Source organism: Xiphophorus hellerii, chromosome 16 (genome assembly GCF_003331165.1).
Source record: "Xiphophorus hellerii strain 12219 chromosome 16, Xiphophorus_hellerii-4.1, whole genome shotgun sequence".
NCBI classification, from domain to species: Eukaryota; Metazoa; Chordata; class Actinopteri; order Cyprinodontiformes; family Poeciliidae; genus Xiphophorus; species Xiphophorus hellerii.
Window position 1 is genome coordinate 6760325 of NC_045687.1, and position 25327 is coordinate 6785651.

At 38.3% G+C, this 25327-nt stretch overlaps 4 protein-coding genes across 4 annotated transcripts; 1 reads left to right on the plus strand and 3 right to left on the minus strand.

Moving 5' to 3' along the window:
- Positions 1-1175: 1175 nt before the first annotated feature.
- cnp (2'',3''-cyclic nucleotide 3'' phosphodiesterase) lies at positions 1176-5712 on the minus strand. The gene is made up of 4 exons (XM_032587644.1): positions 5568-5712; positions 2751-4343; positions 2540-2667; positions 1176-2451 (listed from the first exon to the last, which is right to left on the minus strand). The coding sequence occupies exons 2-4, from the start codon at positions 4303-4305 to the stop codon at positions 1990-1992; spliced, it is 2145 nt and encodes a 714-aa protein (XP_032443535.1). The 5' UTR covers positions 4306-4343; positions 5568-5712; the 3' UTR covers positions 1176-1989.
- A 1637-nt stretch (positions 5713-7349) lies between these two features.
- Positions 7350-11900, minus strand: odad4 (outer dynein arm docking complex subunit 4). Its single transcript, XM_032588633.1, has 11 exons — positions 11740-11900; positions 11530-11661; positions 11271-11424; positions 11119-11180; positions 9840-9984; positions 9448-9657; positions 9146-9353; positions 8967-9053; positions 8687-8883; positions 8409-8509; positions 7350-8312 (listed from the first exon to the last, which is right to left on the minus strand). The coding sequence occupies exons 1-11, from the start codon at positions 11866-11868 to the stop codon at positions 8172-8174; spliced, it is 1566 nt and encodes a 521-aa protein (XP_032444524.1). The 5' UTR covers positions 11869-11900; the 3' UTR covers positions 7350-8171.
- A 168-nt stretch (positions 11901-12068) lies between these two features.
- On the minus strand, positions 12069-18904 carry dnajc7 (DnaJ (Hsp40) homolog, subfamily C, member 7). The gene is made up of 14 exons (XM_032588634.1): positions 18773-18904; positions 16961-17049; positions 16743-16867; positions 16372-16485; positions 15996-16070; positions 15427-15545; positions 15145-15298; positions 14823-14987; positions 14281-14372; positions 14052-14125; positions 13822-13968; positions 13591-13743; positions 13423-13485; positions 12069-13326 (listed from the first exon to the last, which is right to left on the minus strand). Exons 1-14 carry the CDS (start codon positions 18844-18846, stop codon positions 13289-13291), a joined length of 1482 nt encoding a protein of 493 aa, XP_032444525.1. The 5' UTR covers positions 18847-18904; the 3' UTR covers positions 12069-13288.
- Positions 18867-24956, plus strand: nkiras2 (NFKB inhibitor interacting Ras-like 2). The gene is made up of 4 exons (XM_032588635.1): positions 18867-18945; positions 19934-20056; positions 20198-20439; positions 20706-24956. The coding sequence occupies exons 2-4, from the start codon at positions 19963-19965 to the stop codon at positions 20946-20948; spliced, it is 579 nt and encodes a 192-aa protein (XP_032444526.1). The 5' UTR covers positions 18867-18945; positions 19934-19962; the 3' UTR covers positions 20949-24956.
- Positions 24957-25327: the final 371 nt, after the last annotated feature.

Genomic DNA, 25327 nt, shown 5'->3' on the forward strand with positions numbered 1-25327 from the left:
TCTAATTTCAGTAATGCTGTTCAAAATGTGAAACTTATTGGAAATGGATTCCTTACACAAAGAGACACATTTCAAGCATTTAAATTCAGACTAATTTTGGCTCGTATTTAATAAAAACTAAAAATATCCCGACACAGCTCCCCATACAATCCCTGTGGAAAGTTTACACTAGACCTCAAGCAGCCGAGATTCTTTCCTATGCACCTTTTTCAGAATTTGCTTGTCTTTATGGAGGCTGATAGCGGTATGCTGAACAGGCCATAGCAATATTACATAAAATTGTTTATCTTTTAAAATGGCCTTATATGGCTTAATTTTCAAAGAAATTGAAATTTAGGACTCATTAGCTGTCTGCATAACCATCAGAACCACCTAAAATATATCACTGCATGCCATTAACGAGTTATTTTTTAAAACTTTCTGATGTAAAATTGAGATTTATTTTTTAGATGGAAATACATATTTTACATGCACATTTCTCTCCAAATTTATTTCTAGGCTAAATAATTATACTCAATGTATTGCACTGAAGTTTAATGCTGGACTTTACAAATTAATCAAATTATTTAACATTTTGAAATAATTCAAAAGTTTGACTTTGCTTTACAATATTGGTTCTTTCATTAAAGTTACGGTAATGGCCTAAATTTTAACAATCTCCAAAATTTCAAATTACTTCTGCAGAAAAATACATAAATATCAGGTTAGAGTACATGAAGATAACATACAAAAAAAAAATAAAAATAAAAAATAAACCCTGCTCGGTTTTATTGGTCTTCTTTGCCACATCACTACCTCCATACACAAGCGTTTACTATTTTCGCAATTGCAGTTTGAAGCCAATAACCATAGGACAAATCCTTGGCCTAGAATTGACCTAAGCACTTGCATCATCACAGGTAAAACTGAAGGACTCATACAAAAATAAAAAGGCCTCAAGAAGCAAGTTGGAAATAGATGTAAAACATCTCGTTTTCATGTGCCCGTATTTTTACTCAAAATACTGTCATACTGTATAAGCTTCTCGAACAGAAATCCTTCTAGCTGCTTTTCCTCGGTTAATTTGTGCCATCTGCTGGCTTATTCTTCCAACTGCAAGAGCATAAAGTAAATTTTCATCTGCAGGTAAAATTGTCCAGTGTGTGAGGCATAAAAAAATCTATTAACTGCACCCAGACTGTTACAGCAAAGCATGTTTCTCTTTATTGAGTGTACAAAACAAGTGCAAAAATAGTGATTCATAAGAGCTACACAAAGTAGAACTTCAGGAAAATTACAGTTAAGCCTACAAACCAAAAAGCAGGACATGGAAGTACTCTTCAAAGAGGATTGCGCAGTAGAAAAGATTGCAAAACGTTGGCAGACGCACAGCATTTCATAAGCAACAAATGCAAGCTGCTGAAAAAAAAATGCCAAGTTCGTCAGCATTCTCCCTCTGAAGCTAAGCACAGGCCAGAGATTTACAAGGAAGAATCTCTACAACTGACATTGAATCTAACACTTAATATGCAACTTTGGTCCAGAAGCTAATCACCATTACTTCCTAAGCTGCACAAACACGCATACTGTAGAATTATGAAACTATGGCAAAAGAAACAGAGCTATGTTTAGCACATTAATCCAGTAATTTATGGAAAACAAACCAGTGATGCATGCAATCAGAGTATCTAGTGTGAACATTGCAGTATGCAGAAGAAAGCCTAGGTTTTGAAAATACACTGTGATGCTGTGGAAGGAGGCTATCCTAGGAGAAACTGCAGCTAACAGGACAGCATGATGAAAAAAAAATACTGAACCAATAACGTGCCCAACTCTGTCTAAGGCATCTTGGGTTGTGGTGCAAATCAACATTAAAAAGGCACATCGTTTGTGGATTTAGGATGGCTACAACTGAAGCCCTAAATGCTGCACAAACAAAAACCAATCTTTCACAAAGTAAGCCTTAGTTTTAATTCACCAACCACACCCCTGACACACAACCGTTTCCATCTACAGAATAGCACACTTCTTCGTCTTTTTCTTTTCTGGTTCTTTTTTAGGTGACTGCTGCTCCTCCTGCTCCTTGCATCCGTAGAAGCTGGAGAAGCAAGTCGCAGCACAGATTGACTCTCTGAGGCTGAGCATCCACCTTCCTTCACCGTAATATCGCAGCGAGCCGAGCTCCATCTCTTCGACCACCTCGCCTTGAGGCAGGGTTAGGATTTGGAGCAGATCTAAGCCCGTTTGAACCGGCTCCACATCCTTCGCACAACCCAGCGTAACGTGGGCACGGCTTCCGACAGGCAGAGACGCAGATCCGGGAACATCTGCCTCCGACTCCTTTTCTGTATCCGCTGGCCAAAGCTTGAGCTGCTCATCGGTGAGGGACACTCTGGCACCAACGGTGCGAGGGGTGACAAAGAGAGCAGTCAGCGACAGCTCGAACACAGAACTGTAGGACTTCTTAATCACCTGGAGCATTCACAAGGAAAATAGCACAAGATTAACGCCAAACACAGATATTTCTCTCAGTTATATGGAGTTAAAAGTTGTTTCTTACTGGATTCTTTGCATACTCGCTTGCACCATCTGCTTTCCCATAGTCACAGAACTTTGTAGTGCAGTGGAGGATTCCCTTGGTCTCAAAGTACTGCTCCAGATCCACCTCCTTCTCAGCTTGTCCTGTGACTGAAATTAAGAGAAAAACAATTTCATTTCAAATCAAAAACACCAAAAATAATCATCTTAAAGTCAGTTTTACTGACACTCACAGTCAGTAATGTGTTTTTTGAAGCCTTCCAGGGTGTCCAATGTTTTCAAGAAGTCCATTGCTGTGCACCCAACCTTGTCCTGTACTGAAGAGAAAAGAAACCAGCCGAAATAAAGAGGAAGGGATGTTTCATTGAGTGGACCCTTCATTGCATCCAGGTGGGCCTCCTCTAGTCCACGGCCAGTCTTCTTTTTCAGCTGACTTAAGTCTCTGCTCCATTCGGTTTGCGGCTCCAAGAAGATGGCGACAAGATTGTATTCCTCTGCAATCTCTCCCAGGCGGGCAAGCCGATCGTGGGTGTGGTTGGTATCATCCACCACGATCAGCACAGAGGACGCCGTCCCATCACAGCAGCGAGCCACTACAGCATCATCCAGAGCTTTGTACCCTTCAGCAGAGGGATTTTCAGGCTTTACGTTGTGGTCATCAGCACAGAAGACGGTACACTGGTCTTTGTAGGCGTCTGCTATGGCTCGTGCCAAGAAGCTTTTGCCACTTCCAGGAAGGCCCCTGAGGACAACAAGCGTGCGAGAAATTCGTAGTACATCTTTCGTTTCCTCGTGTTCCAGGAGGGCAAATGAAAGCGAGTTGGGAGCAGGAACAGGATCTTCCTCCTTTTGAAGCTCTGGTTCTTTCTGCACAGATTTAACAGCTTCAGCTTCTACTGTCGGTTCCTCAGGAATAACAGATTCAGACTTGACTTCTTTCTGAGTTGGGGCAGGTTCCCCACTTTCGCCCAATGGCACCTTCTCCATTGCTGCTGGTTCTGCCAGCTTCTCAGCTGAAGCTTCAGTCACCACAACCGTTCCCGCAACTACTTCTTTTTCCATCTTTGTCTCCACTCCAGTGGGCATTTTATCCTCCGTCTTCACTTGTTCTGGTTCTGCCTCTTCTTTGCTGGTTGGCTGGGTTTCAACTGGCTTCTTCACGGCTGGTTCAGGTACAGTATCTGCTGGTTTCTTCACGGCTGGTTCGGGTACAGTATCTGCTGGTTTCTTCACGGCTGGTTCGGGTACAGTATCTGCCGGTTTCTTCACAGCTGGTTCGGGTACAGTATCTGCCGGTTTCTTCACGGCTGGTTCGGGTACAGTATCTGCCGGTTTCTTCACAGCTGGTTCGGGTACAGTTTTCTCTTGTGGTAGAGTTTCTGCTGGTTTCTCTGGCTCTGGTTCAGGGGTGGTCTCTGCCATATGGACTTGTACAGGCTCTGCAATATTCTCTGGCACAGGATGCTGTTCTAAAGCTGCAGCTGGGTCAGAGACCTTTACTGATGACTCAGCTGATTCTACTGGTGCTGCTGGGCAGGGCACCGACTCCTCTTCTGGTTTTTTCGTGTCGCTTTCTTTATTTTCCTGCATCACATTTTCTACCACAACTGGCTTTTCTGTTTCTTGGCTTTTCACCACCGGCTGGTCAACTTCTTCCACAGCAGCTGGTGGATTCTCAGGCTCGGTGGGTTGCACCATTGCTTCTAGTTTTGCCTCTTGTTCCATTACTGTGTCCTCTTGATTTTGAGTTGCTGGCACATCTAAAACCTCTTTTTTGTCTGTATCCATGATTGGTTTAAAGTCCAATTTTGCACACAACCAGGTACCTTAAAGACATAAATAAAATCAAAGCATTTAGGTTTACAGAACATTTGGAAATTAAATTAATTCATGTAGGAATATTCAATGAAACGACCTGAATGACAAAGTAACTGAATATGGTTATAATGTTAGTTCTGTAAGCCCATACTCTGGTCAAACAGGAAGTTACTCCGTACCAGCGTTTTAAAAAGTGAAGTAATAAAGATAAATAGCTTTTAAAATTCAAATCTTTAGAGACAGTGCAATTATGTTGAATAATATTTCCTACACACTCTAATACAACCTCAAAGCCAAGTTTTGCTTTAGTGTGGCCTTTTTCGGTTCAGTTTTGCATGCAGAAGAAGTGAAAGCAAAAAGTTAGTTATTCAAATTTATATTTACATTTATGCAAGTCAGTAAGTCCTTAGTTAAACGGTTCAGAGAAAAAAACAATGACTGTACTCAAGAGTTGGTACAGAAACGTAGGCTGCCTGAAACCTTGCGAGCAAACAGACAATGGCTAATTAAAGAAATGACTAATTAAAGAAACGGGGTAGTAATTTAAAAAAAAAAAAAAAAACTGGATAGCTTTAGCTGAGTTTAGCTTTACGACGCCAGTAGAAAGTATATGGTAAACTGTATTTAAGCAACCAGAAAGAGGAAGAGTTAAACTGAAGTGAATGTAACAAAGCAATTGCCTAACGCCAATAACCAGTTTTTCCCCCAAAATTGAAGACTTGAGCTCTAAAGACAAATGCAGAACTATGTTTGTAGTTTTTCTCTTTTTCGGTAGAGTAGCAGAAATGGCTAAAGTTACCCTTTTGTTTAAACTGCAATCAAAACCACACATCTGTTTGAGCATAAAGCATTGTTGCTTTTAATATCAAATGTCGAAGACGGCATCAAAATGAAGTTAAATGCTTATTTTAAGAGTTAAAACTGGTAGATTGTGGACTAAAAAGCATTAAGGAACACGTTTTGGTCAGGCAGACGGGGAGTGGCGTGCACTCTCACATTAGCACGCCAGACAAAAACAGTTTAACCCCCCGCCACCCACCTCTTAATTAATCTGCCTGCAACATCACCAGCACCATATTTTAACAGATTTAACGGTAAACCGACAATAAGTCAAACTGTTATATCTAAACATTTCTACAGTAAAAAAAAAAAGAAGAAGAAAAGAAGTGGCTTTTTTTTTTTTTTTTTTTTTTAATATAAACTGCGGATATTTAGCTAACATGTCAGCTTACCAGAAACGCTGCAGTGGAGCCAACTGTGCTGCTGACCACGCGTTTCCCCCTTCTGAGCAGAATGACACGGCAGCGTTGGACCCTGACACGAACCCGCTCGTCTTTTCAAGAGGGGCTGAAAAAAAAAAAGAGAAAGAAACGGAAACTCCCGGGAACGCGCAAATGGGCGTGTCCTTGACCACGCCCCTCTGGACCGGAAGAACAGTGAACGTTTTCCAACCATGATAATTTTACTGTGGTTAGTTTAATCCGCAGTATAAAATATAATTTAATGAACATGTTGTGTATTTCGGTAATACAAGAAAAATATAACTTCACCACACGTTGTTTTTTTTTTTAAAGTGATTACTAATAAAATATAATTCACAAAATTAAATAATAACAAAAACATCTTTTTTAAAAAAGAGTTTTAATACAGAAATGGTACACCTTGCATAATCACAGGGAAAATTGATGGTTAGGTTGGCCATGCCAAAGGTAGCCACCAAAAGGACTTGACAGAGTCTCAGCATTTTATTAGTATGTTGAGAGGAAGAAAACAAAGTGGCAGAAAAAGCAAAACCAGTTCAAGAATATGAAAGAGATGGTGGTTGCAGTCTGATTTAAAAGCCATTACGCAGAGGTATCCAGGATGATCTACAGCTGTTACCTGTAAGAAGCATCTGAAAAGCGCAGGACTGTTGCTGAGGTCCGAAGCTCTCTTTTCAGATGAAAGTTCATTTTGCATTTTATTTTGAAATCTAAGTCCCCAACCCCGGAAAAAGAGTGGTGAGGCACACATGGCTTGAGGTGCTGTAGGAAGTTTCCACAATCAGTGGTGATTTGGGAATCATATAATTTGCTGCTTTTGGTCCACTGTGTTTTTCAAAGTTCTGACTTTGGGCAGCCACGTACCAGGAAATGGTAAATGTGTCCTTTTTGTTGACCTGCTTTGTGGAGAGGCTGAGACCATATCGATGCAGTAATTCATGCAAAACAAGCTCTAGCCAAGACTACACAGACTGTACAGTACATGGAAATGCCTTTCAGTGGGTCAACATTTCTGTATGCAGAATTCAAATTCGGAATAAATAAATAAAAGTACTGTGTGTAATGAACCTGCAAGAGTTTCCTCTTTTGGACTAAATTACTGAATCAAGTAGCTCTTTAGAACTAGGTCAATCAGAACAAAATACTATCCTTCGTAGTTCTCTTTTAGTTTTAGTTGAGTATTTGGTTTTAGCTTGTCTTCATTATAACCCTAACTTATATCATCTTAAAATGTGTTTAAAAAGAAATTCCATCAGAATAAAACAAATCACAAATGATTTTTATTTTGGGATATTTTAAAATTAATGTGCATTCTTGTGCATCTTATACACTGTTTCTGCTAATCTGAAGTACTCTCAGTCATTTATACAGAAGTTCTCAGTAATATAAGTACTGTTATCTCATATGCAAAACTAAAGATGTAAAATACAGCTCTCTTTATAAGACCATCTCGCTGACACAAAGGACAGTTATTCTGGATACATACAAGGCAGTTTCTGTATTGGTCTCTGTCTTTAGATTTGGTTGTGTAACACAACGTGAACAAAAAAGTGAATTAAGTGTTTAAACTTAGTGTGTAATGTCTATACTTCTGTCAGTGCACTGTGCTACCAGTCGTTTTTGTGGAAACATGTTGTGCAAGTTTTTTAATATATAAATATAAACTTTATTTTTTGTTGTTGTGTATCATCTCTTTGTTTCTTATGCCTATGTCACATGAGTCAACAGACTCTTATGAATCAATAAACTCACAAATAAACTCTTATTTATTTTACAAAAATAAATAAGTTTTATCACAGATCCTTCCTCCCAGCAGTTGTAAGATTCTACAAATATTCCTACAATTATTTGCACACTTTTCCATATTCTTGTTAGTAGTCTGTCATTGTTGCACAAATGTACAGATTACAGTTTGTAAAGTTCTTTAATGAGTTCACTCAGTTTGTACATATCATAGAATCAAGCTACCATTATTAATTTGATATATGTATCTCAATGCTTCCATTTCCCTGTCACTTTGATGCCAGTACAACTGAATTCCCCTAGTGAGAGACAATAAGAAGCATTTCTATTCTAATTTATGTAAATTACACCATTCATATCTCAAAGCAGAGGGGAAAACTGGCACAAGCAGTGGATCATTTTGCCTGGCTCTATCTACTTAAGACCAAAAATGGAAATAAAGGGAAAAATATACTTGAAACCTTTTTTTTTTTCTTTTGCTAATGTTCATGGAACAAAAAGGAAACCTAGAACAAACCAAGTCACTTAAAATACAAATGATGAAAAGAACAGTATCTGTCTCCCAGACATTTCTATTTAGACAACAATCTCCAATACTTTACAGAGATATTACACAAAAAGAAATCAATGTAAGGAGCACATCCCTATAAATCTAAATGAGGAGGGGGTCAATTTAACCTTTAAGCACTTCTTAATCAGGAATGATGCTCAGTGTTCAGTCTGATATCCTCACTGTATACAGTGCTTTATGAAGCTTTATTATTGATGATGGGATTGTGAACCCTTTGTTCCCAACATGACCAGAACAGTTCGATAATCACCACACTTTCCTCATTTTTCTATTCTCTCTGGTTGCTCACTGGAATCTTCCTCCTTCTCCTCCTCCTTCTCCTCCTCCTTCTCCTCTTCCTTTTTCTCATTTTGTGAGGATTGTTGCTGTTTTTGCAGCTGTTCCTTTGCTCTATAAAGTGCCTAAAAGGAAAACAGTTGTCTGGTCAGAGATCAAAAAATGCCTTTAAATTAAGAATTTTAAAATTAAGATGGAAAGCATAAGATGACAAAAGAAACCTTTTGGATAGCACTCAGTGCCATGTCATCATTCTCAAGTTCAGCAAGGCTCAAAGCTTTCTCAAAGAAAGATACAGATGACTCAAAGTTTCCCAGTTTCACTAAAACAGCAGAAAAAAAAGAAAAAAAACCACAATGTGACATCGCTTTAAACCATCACCCAAGGATTAAACTGACAGCATTAGCGCTTTTTATTAGTTTAAAAAACAAAAAAGAAGTTCTCAAATTTGGAAACCACTCCCAAATTTTCTAAATGTTTAACAAAAAAAAGTAATTACATTCACACTGTCCAACCAAAACGCTGGCTCTCAACTGCCACATGTCGTCAAACATTTCCTCAGCCACAGCAATAGAACGTAGACCACAGTCTCTGGCATTTTCTGGATAATTGAGCTCTAGATAACAACAGCCCATTTCATGCAGCATCCAGGTATTCTCCAAACCTTCATGAACATAAGGAATCCTCTCTTTCCAGCTGAATCATGACAAAAAGAAATTCAGAAGAAACTGAATTAAGATGTTTTTAGAAACACAGTGTATAGTGTGTTCTTTACTTACAACTCTATGGCTTTTTCAAACTGTTTAGTTTCTGCATAGATGCTACCTATGTTGGCCAGAGCCCTGGATATTGCTTCTGGAATATTGCTGTTTATAAGAAAGATGAATAAACAACTGGACTCTTTCAAAAAAAAAAAAAGCTGTGTTAACTCAAATTGTTTGGTTCTTCAGCTTCTCACCACTGTCTAGCCAAGTTCAGGTCATCCTCATGATGCTCCATTGCTTTATCAAGGTCTCCCATGTCACAAAAAGCATGTCCCAAACAACTATGCAGAAAGCACATCATCTCATCTTTAATAAGGCATTCTTTATCTGACAATCCTTGAACCGTCTTGATTACGTCCTCTGTCTTCCTTAGACTGAATTTTGCATTCCCTGCAGCCAGACCTGCAAATGACAGATGAAAACCAAAATAATTTTACACACATACAAAAATGAAACACAGTGATGAGCTACAGGTTGAACCAGAAGTATGTCCTACAACGAGATATCTCATCAAAGATCCTTGTGAGATACTGAGCCTTCCGAGTGGTTAAGCTTGGTTTGGGCGGTTTGGGCTGACGACTCAATTCTTTGAGGGAAATCGGTTTCTCTTGGCTCCAGAAGTCAGCGCAGTGATTTAGAGACGTGATGCAGTTCTTAATGAGGTCTTCCACTCGTTCTCCATTCTTCGTCACTCCCTTAATCAAATCTGAGTAGGATTGTACAACAACTTTAAAAGAATGTCGTTAAAAGATGAAACATAAATAAAATTCAATTAGAAGAAAATATAAAAGTGGATGAAAGCACTACGTGTGGGCCAACAAAGGACTGACTTCTACATAAAATAACAAATAGACAAACGCAAATGACAGTAGATGGGCAGATTTGCACCTTCATCTTTCAGAAGCTTCTCTAGAAATCCCTTGTGTTGGTAAAACCCTCCCAGTAGTAGTCTGGTGGTCCTCTCATTCTTCATGGGCACTGGACTCCTATCTTTTTTTGTCAGATTTTGAACAACAGCAATGGGCTGCTTCCTCTTTACCAGCAATTTATTGAAAAACAGAAAAGTAGGAAATCAGTTTAAGCACAGATATTCAAAAGTCTCACACCGTTCATATCTAAGAGTACTGACTTCTATTAGTATAGAGAAGGGTGTTGGACAAATTAGACACTGGAAAATAAGAAAATAGTGTTGAGAGTCATGTGTTTGCAACAGAATTAACTGGAAACTAGAACAGCAATCAGTTATAATGGGTTCCTTGCCCGACTTCAAGGTTCCTAGCCAGGTCGGGCGAGGAACCCATTATAACTAAAGATAGTTTCTTCAAGTTCTAGTTTAGCATTTAGTGTGAGCAATTTAATTTGGATTGTCAAAGGATTGTGGAAGATAGATATTAGGGTCTGGAAGAAGGAGATTTGCAAGTTGTTACATCCTGGAGGTGGATGTCAAAAAAACTAGTTGGTCAATATCTAGCTAGTTGTTGAAAAAACTAGCTAAACATTGTCAATATTGTGTTTGTAGTTGGCGGCACAAAGGAAATTGTGGAATTTTTTTATGGTTTCAAAATTATGGGCAATTTAATTTTGTACCTACTTGTGTAGCTACAAAATTAACATATATTGTGCTAGATTTCATTTGGCTCAGAGTCGATCATAGGGGGCGAGATTGGTTTTGGCTAATGCAATATTCATGGCTCTCTGGTGAAAAATATTCCAGACAGACAACTTTTGCACAGTAGTTCATGTGTTGCTCCGCTGGGAGCAGGTGAACAGCCATGCTTTACATTCGCTATTCGTTCCCATGGGCTTGGAACCCTAGATATTAAGATTTTAGTGACGAATGACAGTGTAATTTTTTCCATTCATGCATGTGGGGAGTTTCTCAAAACAACACTGAACCGGTCATTTCATTTTGCACAATGCAGAAGGTCTCCAGGAATCATTTGGAAATGACAAGGTATGAGAATGTGTTACATACCAAAGATGCAGTTAAGGCCAGATGTATTGTGCACATCCTACTATGATGAACTGATTACACTCACATAAGTTGTAGGTTTTACTATTGAGGCTAATGTCACTAAAGTCATACCAAATAAGGTATGACTTATCCTAACATCCTGACACTGGATGTTAGGATAAGGACAAAATGCCAAACAATAAAAACCCTTACGGCAATCTCTTCTTCAAGATACGACAGGTCTCCCATAACTTCCGGTTTGATAAAGGATCGACCTGCAGTATAGTAGAGAGACATTCAAGAAGTTTATAATTTTAGTAAAATTAATATTTAATGAGAAACGAAGGTAAACAGTCACGACTCACTGCCAACGGAGCCGATTAATGCCTCCTCTGCTTTATGGATCCCAAGCCTCCACTCTACCATTTGATGACGAAGCTTTAGTCCTCTGCGGTAAAAAACCAGGGCAAATTCAAATTCACCTATGTAATATAAAGCTTCTGCTTTTTGGTACACTCCCTGAAAAAGAGAGAGAAGAAACATCATCCGGTTAAAGAAGGCTTCAAAGTTGAACAAAAATACATAAAACGCCCGTCATGTTTGATTATTATAGGAAAAGTTTACCTCAGGAAAAAATGGGTCCTCGACGAGTGACGCTTCAGCATCTATGAGAGCATTTTTAAACTGGCCCAACTGAATGTAACACTTGGATCGAGACACAAAGCATTTCTTCTCCTTAGGACTTAGCTCAATGGCCTGAACACACACACAAACTAGGTTATTTTTCAAACACTTTTTAAGAGTTAGCATTAGCAGACTCAATATTCCACTTACCGCAGTAAAGCTGTTGAGAGCTTGTCTATAATTTCTTTTACGATACTTCCACTCACCGTCAGCCTTTAAGGCTGAAGTTTTACTCCTTAAAATTTCCTCTTCGCTGTAGTGCCTTTTTTTGGTTGCCATTTTGACGCCTTTAAACCAGTAAAGGCGTCAACAAACGGAAAGTTAAAAGAAAATGTATCCTAGCAACCACAAACAAGAGTAGGGAAGAAGGCGCCCCCTTGTGGCCTTTTTCCTATTTACTGCTACACCAATCTTAATAATTATAGCATTCACTGACCTGTTCATTTAACAACCATGAGAAAACAAAGAAGAAAACAATATCGGGGAAACTAAGAGAAGGTCAACTTTATTGATACAGCTGATACCTTTCGAGAGGTAAAGAAAGGCTGGTTTCCAGAGGGCAAAGATAAGGAGAGACTTCTTTTTTCAAATCAGGAAGAAACAAAAATTTGCCAGGTTTCAAATATTTCACAGAGTCCGACTGTCTAAGACAACAATAAAACATTTGCAATTTAATATTACATCTTGCTTTGAGCAAAACTAGATGGCTTGGATCAAACTCCAATAACAAAGGCAGAATAAGCCATTTAAGCAGACTTCATGCAAACCTAGCAAATCAATTATCTTCCCGCAGAAAGGCTCCATACGTTTCCTTTTTTCAAACAGAAGTGTCTTCATCTCATACTGACAGTTTGACAGCAAATTTACAATAAATATAGATATGAAAATAAAAAAAAAAACTGAAAAACTTTAACATCACAAATTAACACTTTACATTCCAGTAAAATGTACAATGCAGCAAGCTCAGAATGGCAACACCAAACATAAAACCCATGACTCAGCCAGCAACAAAGCTGCCACTACTGACCTCACTGTCATCTCTCTAGTGTGCTTTGGCCATGCCATTTGTGTAGGTCAAGACCTCCAGCTGTTTTCTGCTTCAAAAAAATAAAAAAAAAGATCATCTGCCGCCTCATAGCCTACAAAGCGACGAGAAAGTGGGTTTTAATGTGAATTTGTAGCAGCCTGCTGTCATGTTCTTTGGAACGAGCGGGAGATGGGGCTTGCTCAGTGATTTTCCTCAGAAAACATTGATCAAGTTACCACGTTTCATGCAGAGAATACTCCCTCAGCAGAAAAGTGGGCAAAAATAACCGCTTGCTAGATGTAATATTGCATCTCAACATTTTCTCCCAGGATGACATTTCAAGCTCTGACACAATTACTGCACAATTTCTCCGTCAAAGCTCCACAGATTATTTGGATTGTTGTTGGTAGCCGTTACTGATTTTTGAGTTTGTTTTATTCTGGAAGAAAAAAAAAAAAAAAACCCAGTAGGAATAATCGATCGGAGTCACCTTGGTGTCCTTGCTGCAAATAATTCACTGCGTGTGGTCACTGGGTTGCATTCATTCAGCCAATGGCATAGACAGGAATAATCTGACTTATAGTCAGTCATTAAATACAGATGGTGGGTAGTGGGGTTGACATTGTAGAAAAGTCCTGATGTTGTTGCTGTTTATGCAGACACCACCTCCAATTAACCAAACTGGAAGAAGAAGTTTCCTGGTCCAGACGCTGATAAGCAACCAGAAACAAATTTGCACTTAGTATAAAAATCTTTTTTATATGCAAATAACATATTTTACGCCAGAACAGATTTTCTTCAATTACCTTCAAAGCTAAAACCCCCTGGTCCTCCAAAGAATGCCTTGAAAATGTTGTTGGCATCAAAGTCTGGAAGAAAAAAGACAAAAGCAATCAACAACAGCATCACTTTAAGTCTTCTCATTTCAATCTGTTCATCTACGTATTGAACAGATTAACTCCCTCCATACTGACCTCCCATGTTCATGCCGTCATCCTCCAGGTCCTGCCCGCTGTCATAGCGAGCCTTTTTCTTTGCGTCTGAAAGCACGCTGAAAGCCTCGCCCACTTCCTTAAACTTTTTCTCCTCTTCTTTCTGCACCTCAGTACTAGCACTGCTATGCCGGTCTGAAAGAAACAAAATAGAGACGTCATTGTCTTATACATGTGTATTCTGCACCTGAAAGATTTTTTAGCTTTAAGCACCTGGGTGATGTAAAAGTGCACGTTTGCGGTACGCTTTTTTGATCTCCTCTTCTGTGGCGTTCTTATCCACTCCGAGTATCTTGTAGTAATCTTTCCGCTTGCTTTTCTTTAACTCCAGTTGAGCCGTTTTGAGGAGATGTTTATGTTCTACAAAATAAAAAAAAACATATTGATTTTATTTATTATATGATAAAACAAGCAAATAATCTGTTGTAAATTTAGAATCTTACCTTTTGTCTTTTCTGTCTGGTAGACCTTCTCATAATCCCTCACTCCCTCTTCATACTGCTCTGTGTCCATGTAGCTGAAACAAAATCTTACTTGTTTACTCACAAAAAGCAATAAGCTGTCAGACTCAATACCATACTGACCATCGAGTTTGTAATGAGGTCAGAAATTTTAAATGCAATATATAGCACGTTCATCTGATCATGACTAAGTTAAAAGTTGAGGACATACCACTGTGCTCTCCTTAAATAGGCCTTGATGTAGGTCTCATCCAGCTTAATGGCCTTTGTGCAGTCTTCAATGGCTTGTTCTAGTTTCTTCAGCTGAAGAAGAAAAAGAAAGAATAATGCAGAGCCTGATAATAAGCTCATGACTCAAGTCTAGTTAATGTGCAAATTGATAGAATATGGCATGAATACTAAACAGAAAAAGAACCCGAGTGTGAATTAGGATCATAGACTTACAGAAACATTCATAATGCCTTAAGCTTTTCACATTTTATCACATTACAGCATATGGGATGCAAAGTTTTATTTTATTTTTTATTTGTTTTACAAATACAAATCTGAAAAATTGTCTGAATCTGATTATTATACATTATACTATAGCCGAGGCTATATAAAACTTTTTGTAACATCAGATTTCATTTTACAATTATGAAATAAAAGATTTAATGTTTGTGGCCATAGCGATAGAACAAGTGAAAACATTAGAGGAGTATAAACATTTTTAAAGGCGCTGAATTTTTTGACGATTGTCCAGGTGTTGCTGACCTTAGATCCAACTGTGGCTCTGTTGCAATACAGTTTGGCATTAGTCTTGATGTTGTTTGGGTCTATTGTTAGGGCCTCCGAGTACAAATCATACGCTGCCTCAAAGTTGCCCTCCTTGAACGCCTTGTTCCCTTCTTCTTTCTTGGCTTTTAACGCTTTGGCATTCTGGAAAGACAAGACCACAAATTAGCCATAAAAGACACAAAGATGGTAAAATTAAACTCTAAATAGGTTAAAAAAATGTTCACTTGTATAGCTAAATTTCTTTATTAAAACAGAAAATGAATACTGACAGATAGAAATCTTCTGCTTAGTTACTCACTCTACATGCGAGTCGGGCCTTGTCGTGGTCAGGAGCCATACGCAGGGCCTGGACGAAGAACTGAACAGCCTTATCAATGCAGTCCTCATAATACAGACAGAGACCGCGCACATAAAGAGCGTCAGCGTTGGTGGAGTCTATTCGGAGTATGTCACTGTGAAGAAACAGAAGGAAATATAGCAAGAAAGAAAGACAATCTAGATTTTCCATGTTGTTACAGTAACTTCCTAAAAAGCTATTTTTAAAAAATCACAAAAATCCAATCTTTTTCTTATCTCTCACCTGGCGACAGACTGAGCTTCTGGGTATCGTCCCAGTAAGGCTAAACATTCTGCCTTCAAAATCTTGAACTTGTGACAAGCTGACGCACTCTCCAAGGCACGGTCCATACAAAACACAACCTAAAAGAAAACACACAGCATTTCCATTCTTTGGTTTTTCCCGAGAGCTTCTGTAAACATGCATCTCAGTGAAATTCACTAACTACATTAATTACACACAAAATTATATATTAGTCTTTGTGAACGTCAAACGTCAGAATAGTCGTCTCCCAGAAACGTTTAGAGAACTTCCTGCTTTCCTTCTGCTGACAAGCTTTAAGGAAATGCTGATTTGCCCAGCAGGACTTGTCACCTACCAATACCTGCTTTAATGGTTGTGGCATCACTGTGCTTTACTTTCGAAATGTCTTTTTTATTGGCCTTATGCAATATAAGAAAAAAAAAAGATTTTCATCTGCTGTAAATTGTGATAATCAACATAAACAGAAGAAAAATATATCACTGTGTGTGTAATGAATCTTTTGGAAAACTTTTCACAGAGGGCTAAAAATAATCCAGTAAGAAGCTTACCATTCTGAAGTCTCTCTTTTCAAATCCAATCTCTGCCATTCTCTCATATTCAAGGATGGACTCTGCATTCTTTAGCTGCAAAATATGATTCTTAGCCTTAAGTAACAATGTGGAAGACTTGCATTAGCAACAAAACAATAACCAGTCACTTTCTGCGCCTTCATCAGTGCTTGTAAAACCAGTCTGACATGAGCAGGGCTACTTCAGAAAATAACTTGACTTTAACTCAATGATTGCTAAGTGAGGACCAGCTCCACTTGATTGTTTATACATATATATATGTATATATACACATCTGGTCTGATCAGAATGTTTTACTGGTAGATAATCATATTAAAGTTTTTAGGTGAAACTCTAAAACTGAGGATATGCTCACCTCCTGCTGGGCTTGGCTGTTATCTGGCTCCAGTTCCAGAACTTTCTGGAAACAGCGGCTGGCTGCCATAGCATTTCCAAGTGAGAGGTGGCACTTACCCTCTCGCAGATGTCCCTGCAAACAGGAGAGGCAAAGTTAACTGTCTAAAAAAAAAACATAAGGTCTCCAAAAATTATATGAAAGGCATTCTGTGTTAAATTATACATCGTTGATGTATGCAAATACAGGAACTTATTATTTAAGTGGTTAAATGCATTGCAATACCAGTACAAAAGGAAATATGCAGAGTTCACATTTACAACAAAATACAATTTTTTAAGGTTTTATGCAACTGAAATAATTTCACAGTAGTCTCATTTTGTCCAGCTTACTTTCATAAAGCTGTTGTCTAGTCGCACTGCTTGCTGGGAGTCCTCCAAAGCCTCCCTGTACCGGCACAGCATCATTAGCGTGGCCGCCCGGTTTCCGTAGTAGCTTGCATTTTTTGGAGACATATCTGAAAAATCAATCAATAGGTTTCTCATTTCTAAAAAACACACCACTGATGACTGAATAAAACAGAGTCTAAAACAGTTTATTATGAATTTACCAATAGCCTTGGTGTAATAATTGAATGCCTCTGTGTAGTCCTTCTTGATGTAAAAAACATTGCCTTGCTCCTTGTATGCCTCTGCATCCCTGTGGGTAGAATTGGTAAAAGAAAAGAAAAAACATAAAAGGGAAATTAGAAAATGTAGGGGGTGTCTTAACCTTTATTTACATTTAACTTGCACTAAGCCAAAACGACTTCGTTTTGAGATAGCATTTCTGAAGTCAGTCAGTCTAGTCAGTCACTGACTATCAGTCTGTAGGATCCAAAGGTCTGTTCAAAGATAATCAAAGATTCTGTTCAAGATTAATGAATAAACCCCATAATAAAAACTGAAGAATACAACAAACAGCCTAGGGATGAAGTTGTGAAAAATGGCTAAAGCTTGAAAGAAGCAATTTCCAACTCCACATCAAACAAAACTTAGTCATCTACTTAAACAAACAGGCCACACAAGGAAAGAGTTAATCAGAGAAGCACTGCGACTCTGGAGGAGCTGCAGAGATCCACATCTCAGGAAGAAAGGACGAAGTGATAAGATAACCGTTAGTCGTGCTCTCCATAAATGTGTCTTATCTTATGAAAGATCGGTGAGAATACCACTGTTAAATAGTAGCCACAAGAAGTCTCTTTTGCAGTTTCCCCACAACCAATATGGGGGACAGCAAACATGTGGAAGAAGGTGTTATGCCCAGATGAGACCAAAATATAATGTTTTGGTCTACATTCAAAATGCTATACAAGGACAACTAAAACTACACATCCACCTGAGCACACCATCAACATGGTGTAAAATGCTGTGAGGATGTTTTTTGACCAGCAAAGCTGTTTGGGAAAATACATAGGAGTTAAATACTGGACTATCCTGGAAGAAATCAATCATAGACTGAAAAAGAAATGAGGCTGGGGTGAAGGTTCACCTTCCAGTAAAGCATACTGAATCGTAAAAACAGCTACAAAAGAACAACTTGGATCACATAAACTCTTCAATACCAGGCCACTGCTGAAAGATTATATACAAGGAAGTAATGCAGAAGTTTCAGCTGTTTTAGGGCTGGGGCATACCTACGTCTTGGAATGCCTGTCCAGTTTATATCAATTTGTAGCTACAGTTAGAGAAATAATGGAATGTATTAGTTTAGAACATACTCATTTATGTCTATACCTTAGTCTATTTGAGAAATTTGTGGCAAAACTTTAAAATAGATGTCCTCCATCCAGTGTGACTGAGCAACATTTACTTCTCCAAATCAGGAATCTAAAATATGTGGCTGACAATGTAAATACATTAGAGAACTTCTGGCCTGAGTTAGCTAAACATACGAAGAGCCCAGATAGCAGAGCAGAAATGTCTATTCCTGGAGAAGAGGTTGCTATTTTGTATAGCGGGCAGGGGAGAGCAGAGCCAGGAACATATGACACCATGCTCTGTACAACTGCCATTACTTTATTTGGAAGCCTTTCATGCTTTACATCACAGCCACGCAGAAAATGAATGGTGCCACTGAACAGACTATTCTAGAAAAAAACATGACAATGATGGAGAAACAGAGCTCACAGCAGCATTAGCTTTTGCTCTACACGAGTACAGACCGCTCTATAGATCATGCAAAGTAGTCACGAGAGTTGGAGTGGAGGAAGACCAAACAAGCTACCATAATGTAGCTTAACAGTTAGCTGCAGAGCGCTAGTTAGCCATCAAAACACCTCACTAAAACACAAATGACAAGATAAGTTGATGGCGCGTAACTGTAAAAGACTTAGTTGTGTTTCTATTTCTGCCACTGACAACAAGTCACGTATTTCTCCCACCTTTCTATCTCCTCGTCACTAAGCAGTTCGATGTCAGGGTCCATGTTCACAGCATCACAATTCTCCGTCGCCATTTTGCCGTCAATGAGGGTGGGCGGGGTCTTAGACTGCGGTCGTCGTTACGTACACTGTAAACAGGAAGTGATCCGTTACCTAAGGAAAACGGACCGTCAGTAAGTCCAAATCAATAAGATACCAATAGATATCGATAGGCACGAATCGATAAGAGCGTATGTGTTTTTGTTAGCATATTTTTGTTGCACAAGTCAGGTCATACTTACATCAGCTTCGTACTTTCTGTTGATGTGGTTCCGTATATATGTTGTATTCATGCTAATGCTAAGCTATTTCTGAAATCAACCCTAGCCAACATATTTTTTTTCGTTAACTCCAGTTACTTTCATCAAAACGTGATTGATATTAGATTTCTTGCTAACTTGCTAGCTCATTAAGTTACTTTACAAAAAATACTTTACAAAACTAATGAGCTAAAATAGTTTATGCAATAACTTTGGCTGTCAGACTATTGTTTCCACATGAGATAACTTATTTGTTCATTAACTGGACAAGCAAAAATGTAAAACATTGAATAAAAATGTATTACTGACCGGAAAGAGTTGGTTCTTTAGGTTGAAACGCCCCAAACAGCACAAACAAAGCTTTCCATTTAGCTAAATGATTTCCCTCCCTTATTTTTACCAGTCACATGACTCAGCAACTAACCTGTCAAGTTAAATGACCAAATGTTGATAGAAAAGAAAAAAATACCTTTAAGGTGTCCTTAGGAAAAAAATAAATGTCTTAGTAACCATTGATTGTATTAGAAAGCAGAAATTCAAATTGTCCTATTTGGTTACGAAATCTCCAGTGTGTGTCGAGCCAAACTTATTCTTTTAAATAATTTATCTCTGTGTCTTGACATTTGCTTAAGTAATAACATATCATGGGAAATAGCATGTGAGTAAATTAACTTTTCAAAGTTTTTTCAAAGTCTTTACATCCAGTTAAGAAATTTTATTTAAAAAAAACAGAAAAGAAAAGAAATAGCAGAAATAATGTTTTTTTCTGCTGTTATTTTGTGATTTAGAACATGAACATATGAGATCCTCTGTCTTTATTGACTCTGCCAAAATTAATTGTATTTGTCTCTTTCGTCGACAGATTTTGTGACTGAAAATTGAGAAGTCATCATGGGAAAAAGCTGCAAAGTAGTTGTGTGTGGCCAGGCTGGAGTTGGTAAAACAGCAGTGTTGGAGCAACTACTGTATGCCAATCATGTTGCAGGTACGTCGTCAGCCATTTGTAATTTGAGGACACATTTCTGTGATCCAAATCTGTCACCATTTGGAGATTTACTGTTAAAACCACTCCTCATTTTAACCAACGTAATAAAAAAAATATGGCGTTAACGCTCTCAATTTTTAGGTTCAGACCCCATGGAAACCCTCGAAGATATTTACATTGGTTCCATTGAAACTGACCGTGGCACACGGGAGCAGGTGCGCTTCTATGATACGCGTGGACTCCGTGATGGAATGGAGCTTCCTCGCCATTACTACACTTTTGCCGATGGGTTTGTGCTCGTCTACAGCATCGACAGCAAAGAGTCCTTTAAGCGAATGGAGGCACTCAAGAAAGATATTGATCGTCACAGAGACAAGAAAGAGGTAACAACTGGAGGGATTTATTCAGGAATGCTTTTGTCAAATTGTGTCCAATTACGTTTTTCTAGCAGCTTAATAAAACATTCTCAGTAGAGTGTGTTAGCCATAATAATGCACAATGTCCACAGACATTGATTTTTCTGAGACGGGGTTTGTTAATGATTACTTTTCAAAGCATTTACCTCCATTATTATTCAATTCACATCAGGCACCACTTAATGAAGCGCACAGTGGTCTGTGATTGCTAATCCATTAATCCTGACCCACAGGTCACCATCATCGTGCTGGGCAACAAGCTGGACAAGCTGGACGAGAGGAGAATTGATGCTAACTATGCGCAGAACTGGGCGAAAAACGAGAAGGTGCGTCTGTGGGAGGTGTCGGTGGTGGACCGGCGCACGCTCATCGATCCCTTTGTCCACCTGGCCAGCAAGATGACCCAGCCGCAGAGCAAGCCCACCTTTCCTCTAAGTCGCAATAAGAACAAGGGCAGTGGCTCAACAGACAGCTAAGCTACCTGCTCTGCTCGCCTGGCTTAAACGAGGAGTTCAAAAGGGAATGGTAAAGGGAATTCTGTTTTAGTAAAAGTTTTAAAAATGTGGAGAGGCTATCACAAGAGAAAAGGCGCAATGATTGTACAGATATTTCTATCCAGTTGGTGCTGTTCTGCTGAAATGCTACTTTAATCATGACATTGAAAAATATTTATCTCAAACCACCAAGGAAAAGGATCACCATGTTGATATTATGTCAATGTTACTGAATCAAATCATGTTTGGACCGCAGACTGTGTGCTTTGGACCCAGGTGTCTTAAACTGCTTATAATCAGCATTTTTATCCACAAAAAACAAGTTGCGCATTACTGCTTTGATTTTATATACACTGAATGAACACACAAACGGAATCAGAAATGCAACCATGTTCACGTTACCTTATGACTGCTTTACAAACATGCTGAATTTCACTTTTTCTGAAAGAAATAATGACTGAAAGGATTGCATTGACATATTCTGAATAATCAATGGCGGTTTGTCGATCTGGATCTTTGTTACATTGTGCTTGTTTTGTGTTGCCCAATGATTGACATTCCTTGCAAAGTCTTTGTGGAGGATAGGCGTTGCTGGCTCAGGTGTAACTTTTCTGGTGGCTCCATGCAAAAACAGATGGCACACAATGAAGTGAAATATCAGCACTTTGACCATGTAAGTCACTGTTGTGTATGACATGTTATTCCTGAGGTGTGAGTCATTTATTAACACTATATCATTATATCAAATCAGATGTGCTTTTGATGTTTGCTTTATCAAAACGGCAGAGATATGCTGAACATATATAAGTGTTTGTGCCATGTCTGTTGACACTATTCCACATTCAACATATTTAAGCTTTTGTATGGTCACACTTTTCAAATATCGACAGTTTGTGTTTGCTTGCATGTTTTGTAAGCAAATTAAATTCCTCTCAGTGTCTGACAGGGATGTTGACGCTGCTGTGGTTGGGCTGGTTTTGTTCAAATTGTCTCATTTAGCACAAGCTTCATCAAAAATAACATACAGAGAGGAAATTGCTCAAACCGTGTGTGTTTCCATCCATCCATTCAGTTCAATTCAATTTATTTATACAGCACCAATTCAAAACCAATGTCTTGAGTCATTTTACAAAACAATCCTTTTAATTCAATCAAACATATTAGAAGAATTTGAAAGGGGAACCTGTTGACCTCCAGTCAAATGCCTGCGACTGAGCTACTAGCTCACTTTTTCTTTTAGTTCTTTCTAAATAAAAAACCAAAACTGCCATTGTAATTTGTAATTGCCTAACTTTAGAGAACTCTGTTCGGTCACTGCTTAGGGAATATGGCACATTTAGTTTTATTTATTATTGTTAAATAATTTTAATTAATGTGTGATTTTTACAGAAAAGTTACTCTCATGTAAACACTAAAAAGAGGAGAATCAAATCCTTGGTATATAGTGCCCTCTCCTGGTGTCAACCAGGAATTGACTTTCCTTTGTCAACGCTTCCTGAAATGTTTTTTTTTAGTCAAAACATTAGACAACTGTCATAACGTTAAAGCTAATATTTATGGATTTTTAATGGATAGCTTTGTAAGACATGGATTTCTATAACGTAATGTACATGCTGATGTAACAATTATTGCTCTTCATGATAATAAAAACAATAACAGTCTCCAATCTAATTCCTACCCGTTATAGGAACAGGTAGGAATGACCTTTTTCCTAGTAATTTCTTCTAATATAAGAAATTAAAGAAATAAAAATTCTGTGTTAAATTTTTTTAAATTTGTGGCGACACAGGGGTAAACCACACCCGATGTTTGGAGGCTGTAGTGATGTATCCCACTTACCTATGATGTGAAACAGTTCAGACGAATAGAAGTTCTTGAGGCTTAGTGCTTGTAAATATTTAGGAACAAATGGATTCTGTATTTCATATGCTTTTTCATAATTGCAATTAATTACTTTAAAACATATTCATTTAAAACCATATCTGTCCTTCACTCAAGCATTTGATGCGGCGCTAATAAAATGCGAATCTGCAATATGCACGAGCGAAAAACTTTTCAGTAACATCAGAAAAAATGATTCTCCTGCTGTTTTAGTAAATCAGTGACAACTGGAAATGCTGCTGTCTCTGCTCGCTAATACGCAGTTTCAGCACAACACCGAAACATGCACTTAGTTGTGTAAGTCTGGCCCCATGAATAAACTGATCCGATAAATTAGCTTAGGAAAAATGATGCCAGACAAAATTATAGACATTTCATCAGAGGAAATGATCTGATAGATCCACATGGGGCATGTTGAGAGATTAATGCACGATAATGAGAAAACCTCAAGTGGAACATTTCTGAAATTGCATTATGCACACTCACTTTAGTTTCCCTAGAGGGTACCAGCACTTGTTTCACTCATGTTCTTTTTAATGATAAGAAGCAAGCCTCTGCACCTATGTTCCTTCCCTTAAAGTGATTCAGTGAATGAATCATTGTAGAGTATAATAATAGTACAAAGAGAGGCTTACAAGTTGTCTTGTTTTCCTGGTCAATTCTTTTCCGAGAATTACAGCAAAGGCTCTACTGAGTAGAATAAAGGATGGAAAAAAATCCACAACACCATTTGTTAAAAAATACACTGTGAAAAGGATAGATTTGTCACTCGCCTACATGATTTATGAGTCTTCTTTCTCTGTTTGACAGCACAAACACGAAAGACAAATTTCTAGTTGCTAGTCACATTCACAGTTCAAAAAGGCGGCGCACTGGTGTCGCAATCTGAAATACTCTGCAGCAGCAGCAGCATGTCTCTGGATAAAAGGCTGAGGAACCACACTTTTTGTGTGTTGGGGGAAAAAAAGCTGACTTTAACCCTCAAAGCCTCTGCACTGGCCCAAGTTTCACCGTCGCAGAGGCAATTCCACACAACAGTGAACACATTCAGCCTAAATGCCAACACCACCTTTATAGTCTACTCTTCTAAGCCATGATTTTGGCAACAGTTGTCAACCTAATGCTGAAGATTTGAGATAAATTATTTGTCCTGAAAACGCATTGTCACTGTTACATTTCAAGCACTCTGTTTCAAGCAAACTCTCACATTTTGGAAATTAATGTATTTAAGTAACTAATTATTTATCAAGACCAGCTCAAAACAAAGGTGAGCTCACTGAGCTTCTTCAATGATCTACTGATCACTCTCAAATCTTTCTGCAGTTTTTGTCCAATGCACTGCAACAACCATCTGGAGTGCAATAAGAAGGTTAGATGTTGCAGACTTACAAGAAAAAAGAAAAAGAAAATCATCCTTTCATGATTTAGGTGTATCATTCTTCCAATCGTTCAGTATAATAGTGGTTTCAACATGTTCCCATTTACTGGGTGTATAGGATGTCTGCAGCTGTCACTCGTAGCATCAGGAACAGCCTGGATATTGAAAGCTATAGGTGGTATGATACAAGCATATGTGTATGAATAAACTCTGATAACTTCATAAATAATTTAATTTTTTTTATGTTCTAGCCAGACTGACTGTGTAGGAGTTAAAAGCTACTATTTCTCTCCATATAATATCTTTAAGAAGTTAAAAATGTGTTGTAAAATTTGTTGCCAATTTTGCCCATTTCAAGTCAAGATTAAGAAAACCCACTGGATTGATTCACGTTATGAAAACCTCCTTTGCACTTTTACTTTAATTGGGCCATACTGCAGATGTTTTGTTGCTGCTTTCCAGATCATCAGCTGAACAATGACGTTTCCTCACTGAAATAGCATAATTTTCCTATAAATGCAGTTTTCAAGACCTCCACCATCACTTGTAACTGTGCTGCACAGAAGTATTCATCATCAAGTCTTGTGTACGCAGCCTAAAAAGTTGCAGATTGTATTCCTCCCACAACGCACAGCTATTAAAATCCAGCATATTTGTAAATTATTTACTTTTCACTTTGCCTTTAAAGCCAAATGCTGACTATTCTAAGCTGTGTAAGCTGCAAAACTGTCTATTGGAAACACATTCATCATTTGCACTCAAGCCTGAAAAACTCATAACCTCCCTTTTTCCTGCAACCTACTGGCTCGCACTGTTTGGAAGAGTGTACATAAAACATACTAATCTTCATGTAAGGTCTGAAGACCACTGATTCATGGCAACAGTTTCTCTGCAAGATTTTGTAGGGTTCAACCAAAGCAGGGATAAGACTTGATACAGATTGCAGCTACACTGTCAAAAGCATTTTTGTAATTTACTTGGAGCACCACCAGCCTGGTAAAACACACCTGCTAACATTCAACACAATAACGAACCACCGCAAGATCAACGGTTTAGGGGCGTGCTCAAAACAGATGGACAATCTTAAAGAATAAGCAGTGTG

What these genes read in the sequence shown, in the direction of transcription:
- dnajc7 (XM_032588634.1), bottom strand. Translation starts at nt 18,846, where the DNA reads ATGGCGACGGAGAATTGTGATGCTGTGAACATGGACCCTGACATCGAA. An exon ending in AAAAGAGAGACTTCAGAATG is followed by an intron (nt 15,546 to 15,995) that starts GTAAGCTTCTTA and finishes GTTTTCTTTTAG; the next exon opens with GTTGTGTTTTGTATGGACCG. An exon ending in GAAGCTCAGTCTGTCGCCAG is followed by an intron (nt 15,299 to 15,426) that starts GTGAGAGATAAG and finishes GTTTCTTCACAG; the next exon opens with TGACATACTCCGAATAGACT.
- odad4 (XM_032588633.1), bottom strand. Translation starts at nt 11,868, where the DNA reads ATGGCAACCAAAAAAAGGCACTACAGCGAAGAGGAAATTTTAAGGAGT. An exon ending in CTGAACTTGGCTAGACAGTG is followed by an intron (nt 9,054 to 9,145) that starts GTGAGAAGCTGA and finishes TCTTATAAACAG; the next exon opens with CAATATTCCAGAAGCAATAT. An exon ending in TTTGAAAAAGCCATAGAGTT is followed by an intron (nt 8,884 to 8,966) that starts GTAAGTAAAGAA and finishes GTCATGATTCAG; the next exon opens with CTGGAAAGAGAGGATTCCTT.
- cnp (XM_032587644.1), bottom strand. Translation starts at nt 4,305, where the DNA reads ATGGATACAGACAAAAAAGAGGTTTTAGATGTGCCAGCAACTCAAAAT. An exon ending in CAAAAAACACATTACTGACT is followed by an intron (nt 2,668 to 2,750) that starts GTGAGTGTCAGT and finishes TCTTAATTTCAG; the next exon opens with TCACAGGACAAGCTGAGAAG. An exon ending in GCGAGTATGCAAAGAATCCA is followed by an intron (nt 2,452 to 2,539) that starts GTAAGAAACAAC and finishes TGAATGCTCCAG; the next exon opens with GTGATTAAGAAGTCCTACAG.
- nkiras2 (XM_032588635.1), top strand. Translation starts at nt 19,963, where the DNA reads ATGGGAAAAAGCTGCAAAGTAGTTGTGTGTGGCCAGGCTGGAGTTGGT. An exon ending in GTATGCCAATCATGTTGCAG is followed by an intron (nt 20,057 to 20,197) that starts GTACGTCGTCAG and finishes CTCAATTTTTAG; the next exon opens with GTTCAGACCCCATGGAAACC. An exon ending in GTCACAGAGACAAGAAAGAG is followed by an intron (nt 20,440 to 20,705) that starts GTAACAACTGGA and finishes CCTGACCCACAG; the next exon opens with GTCACCATCATCGTGCTGGG.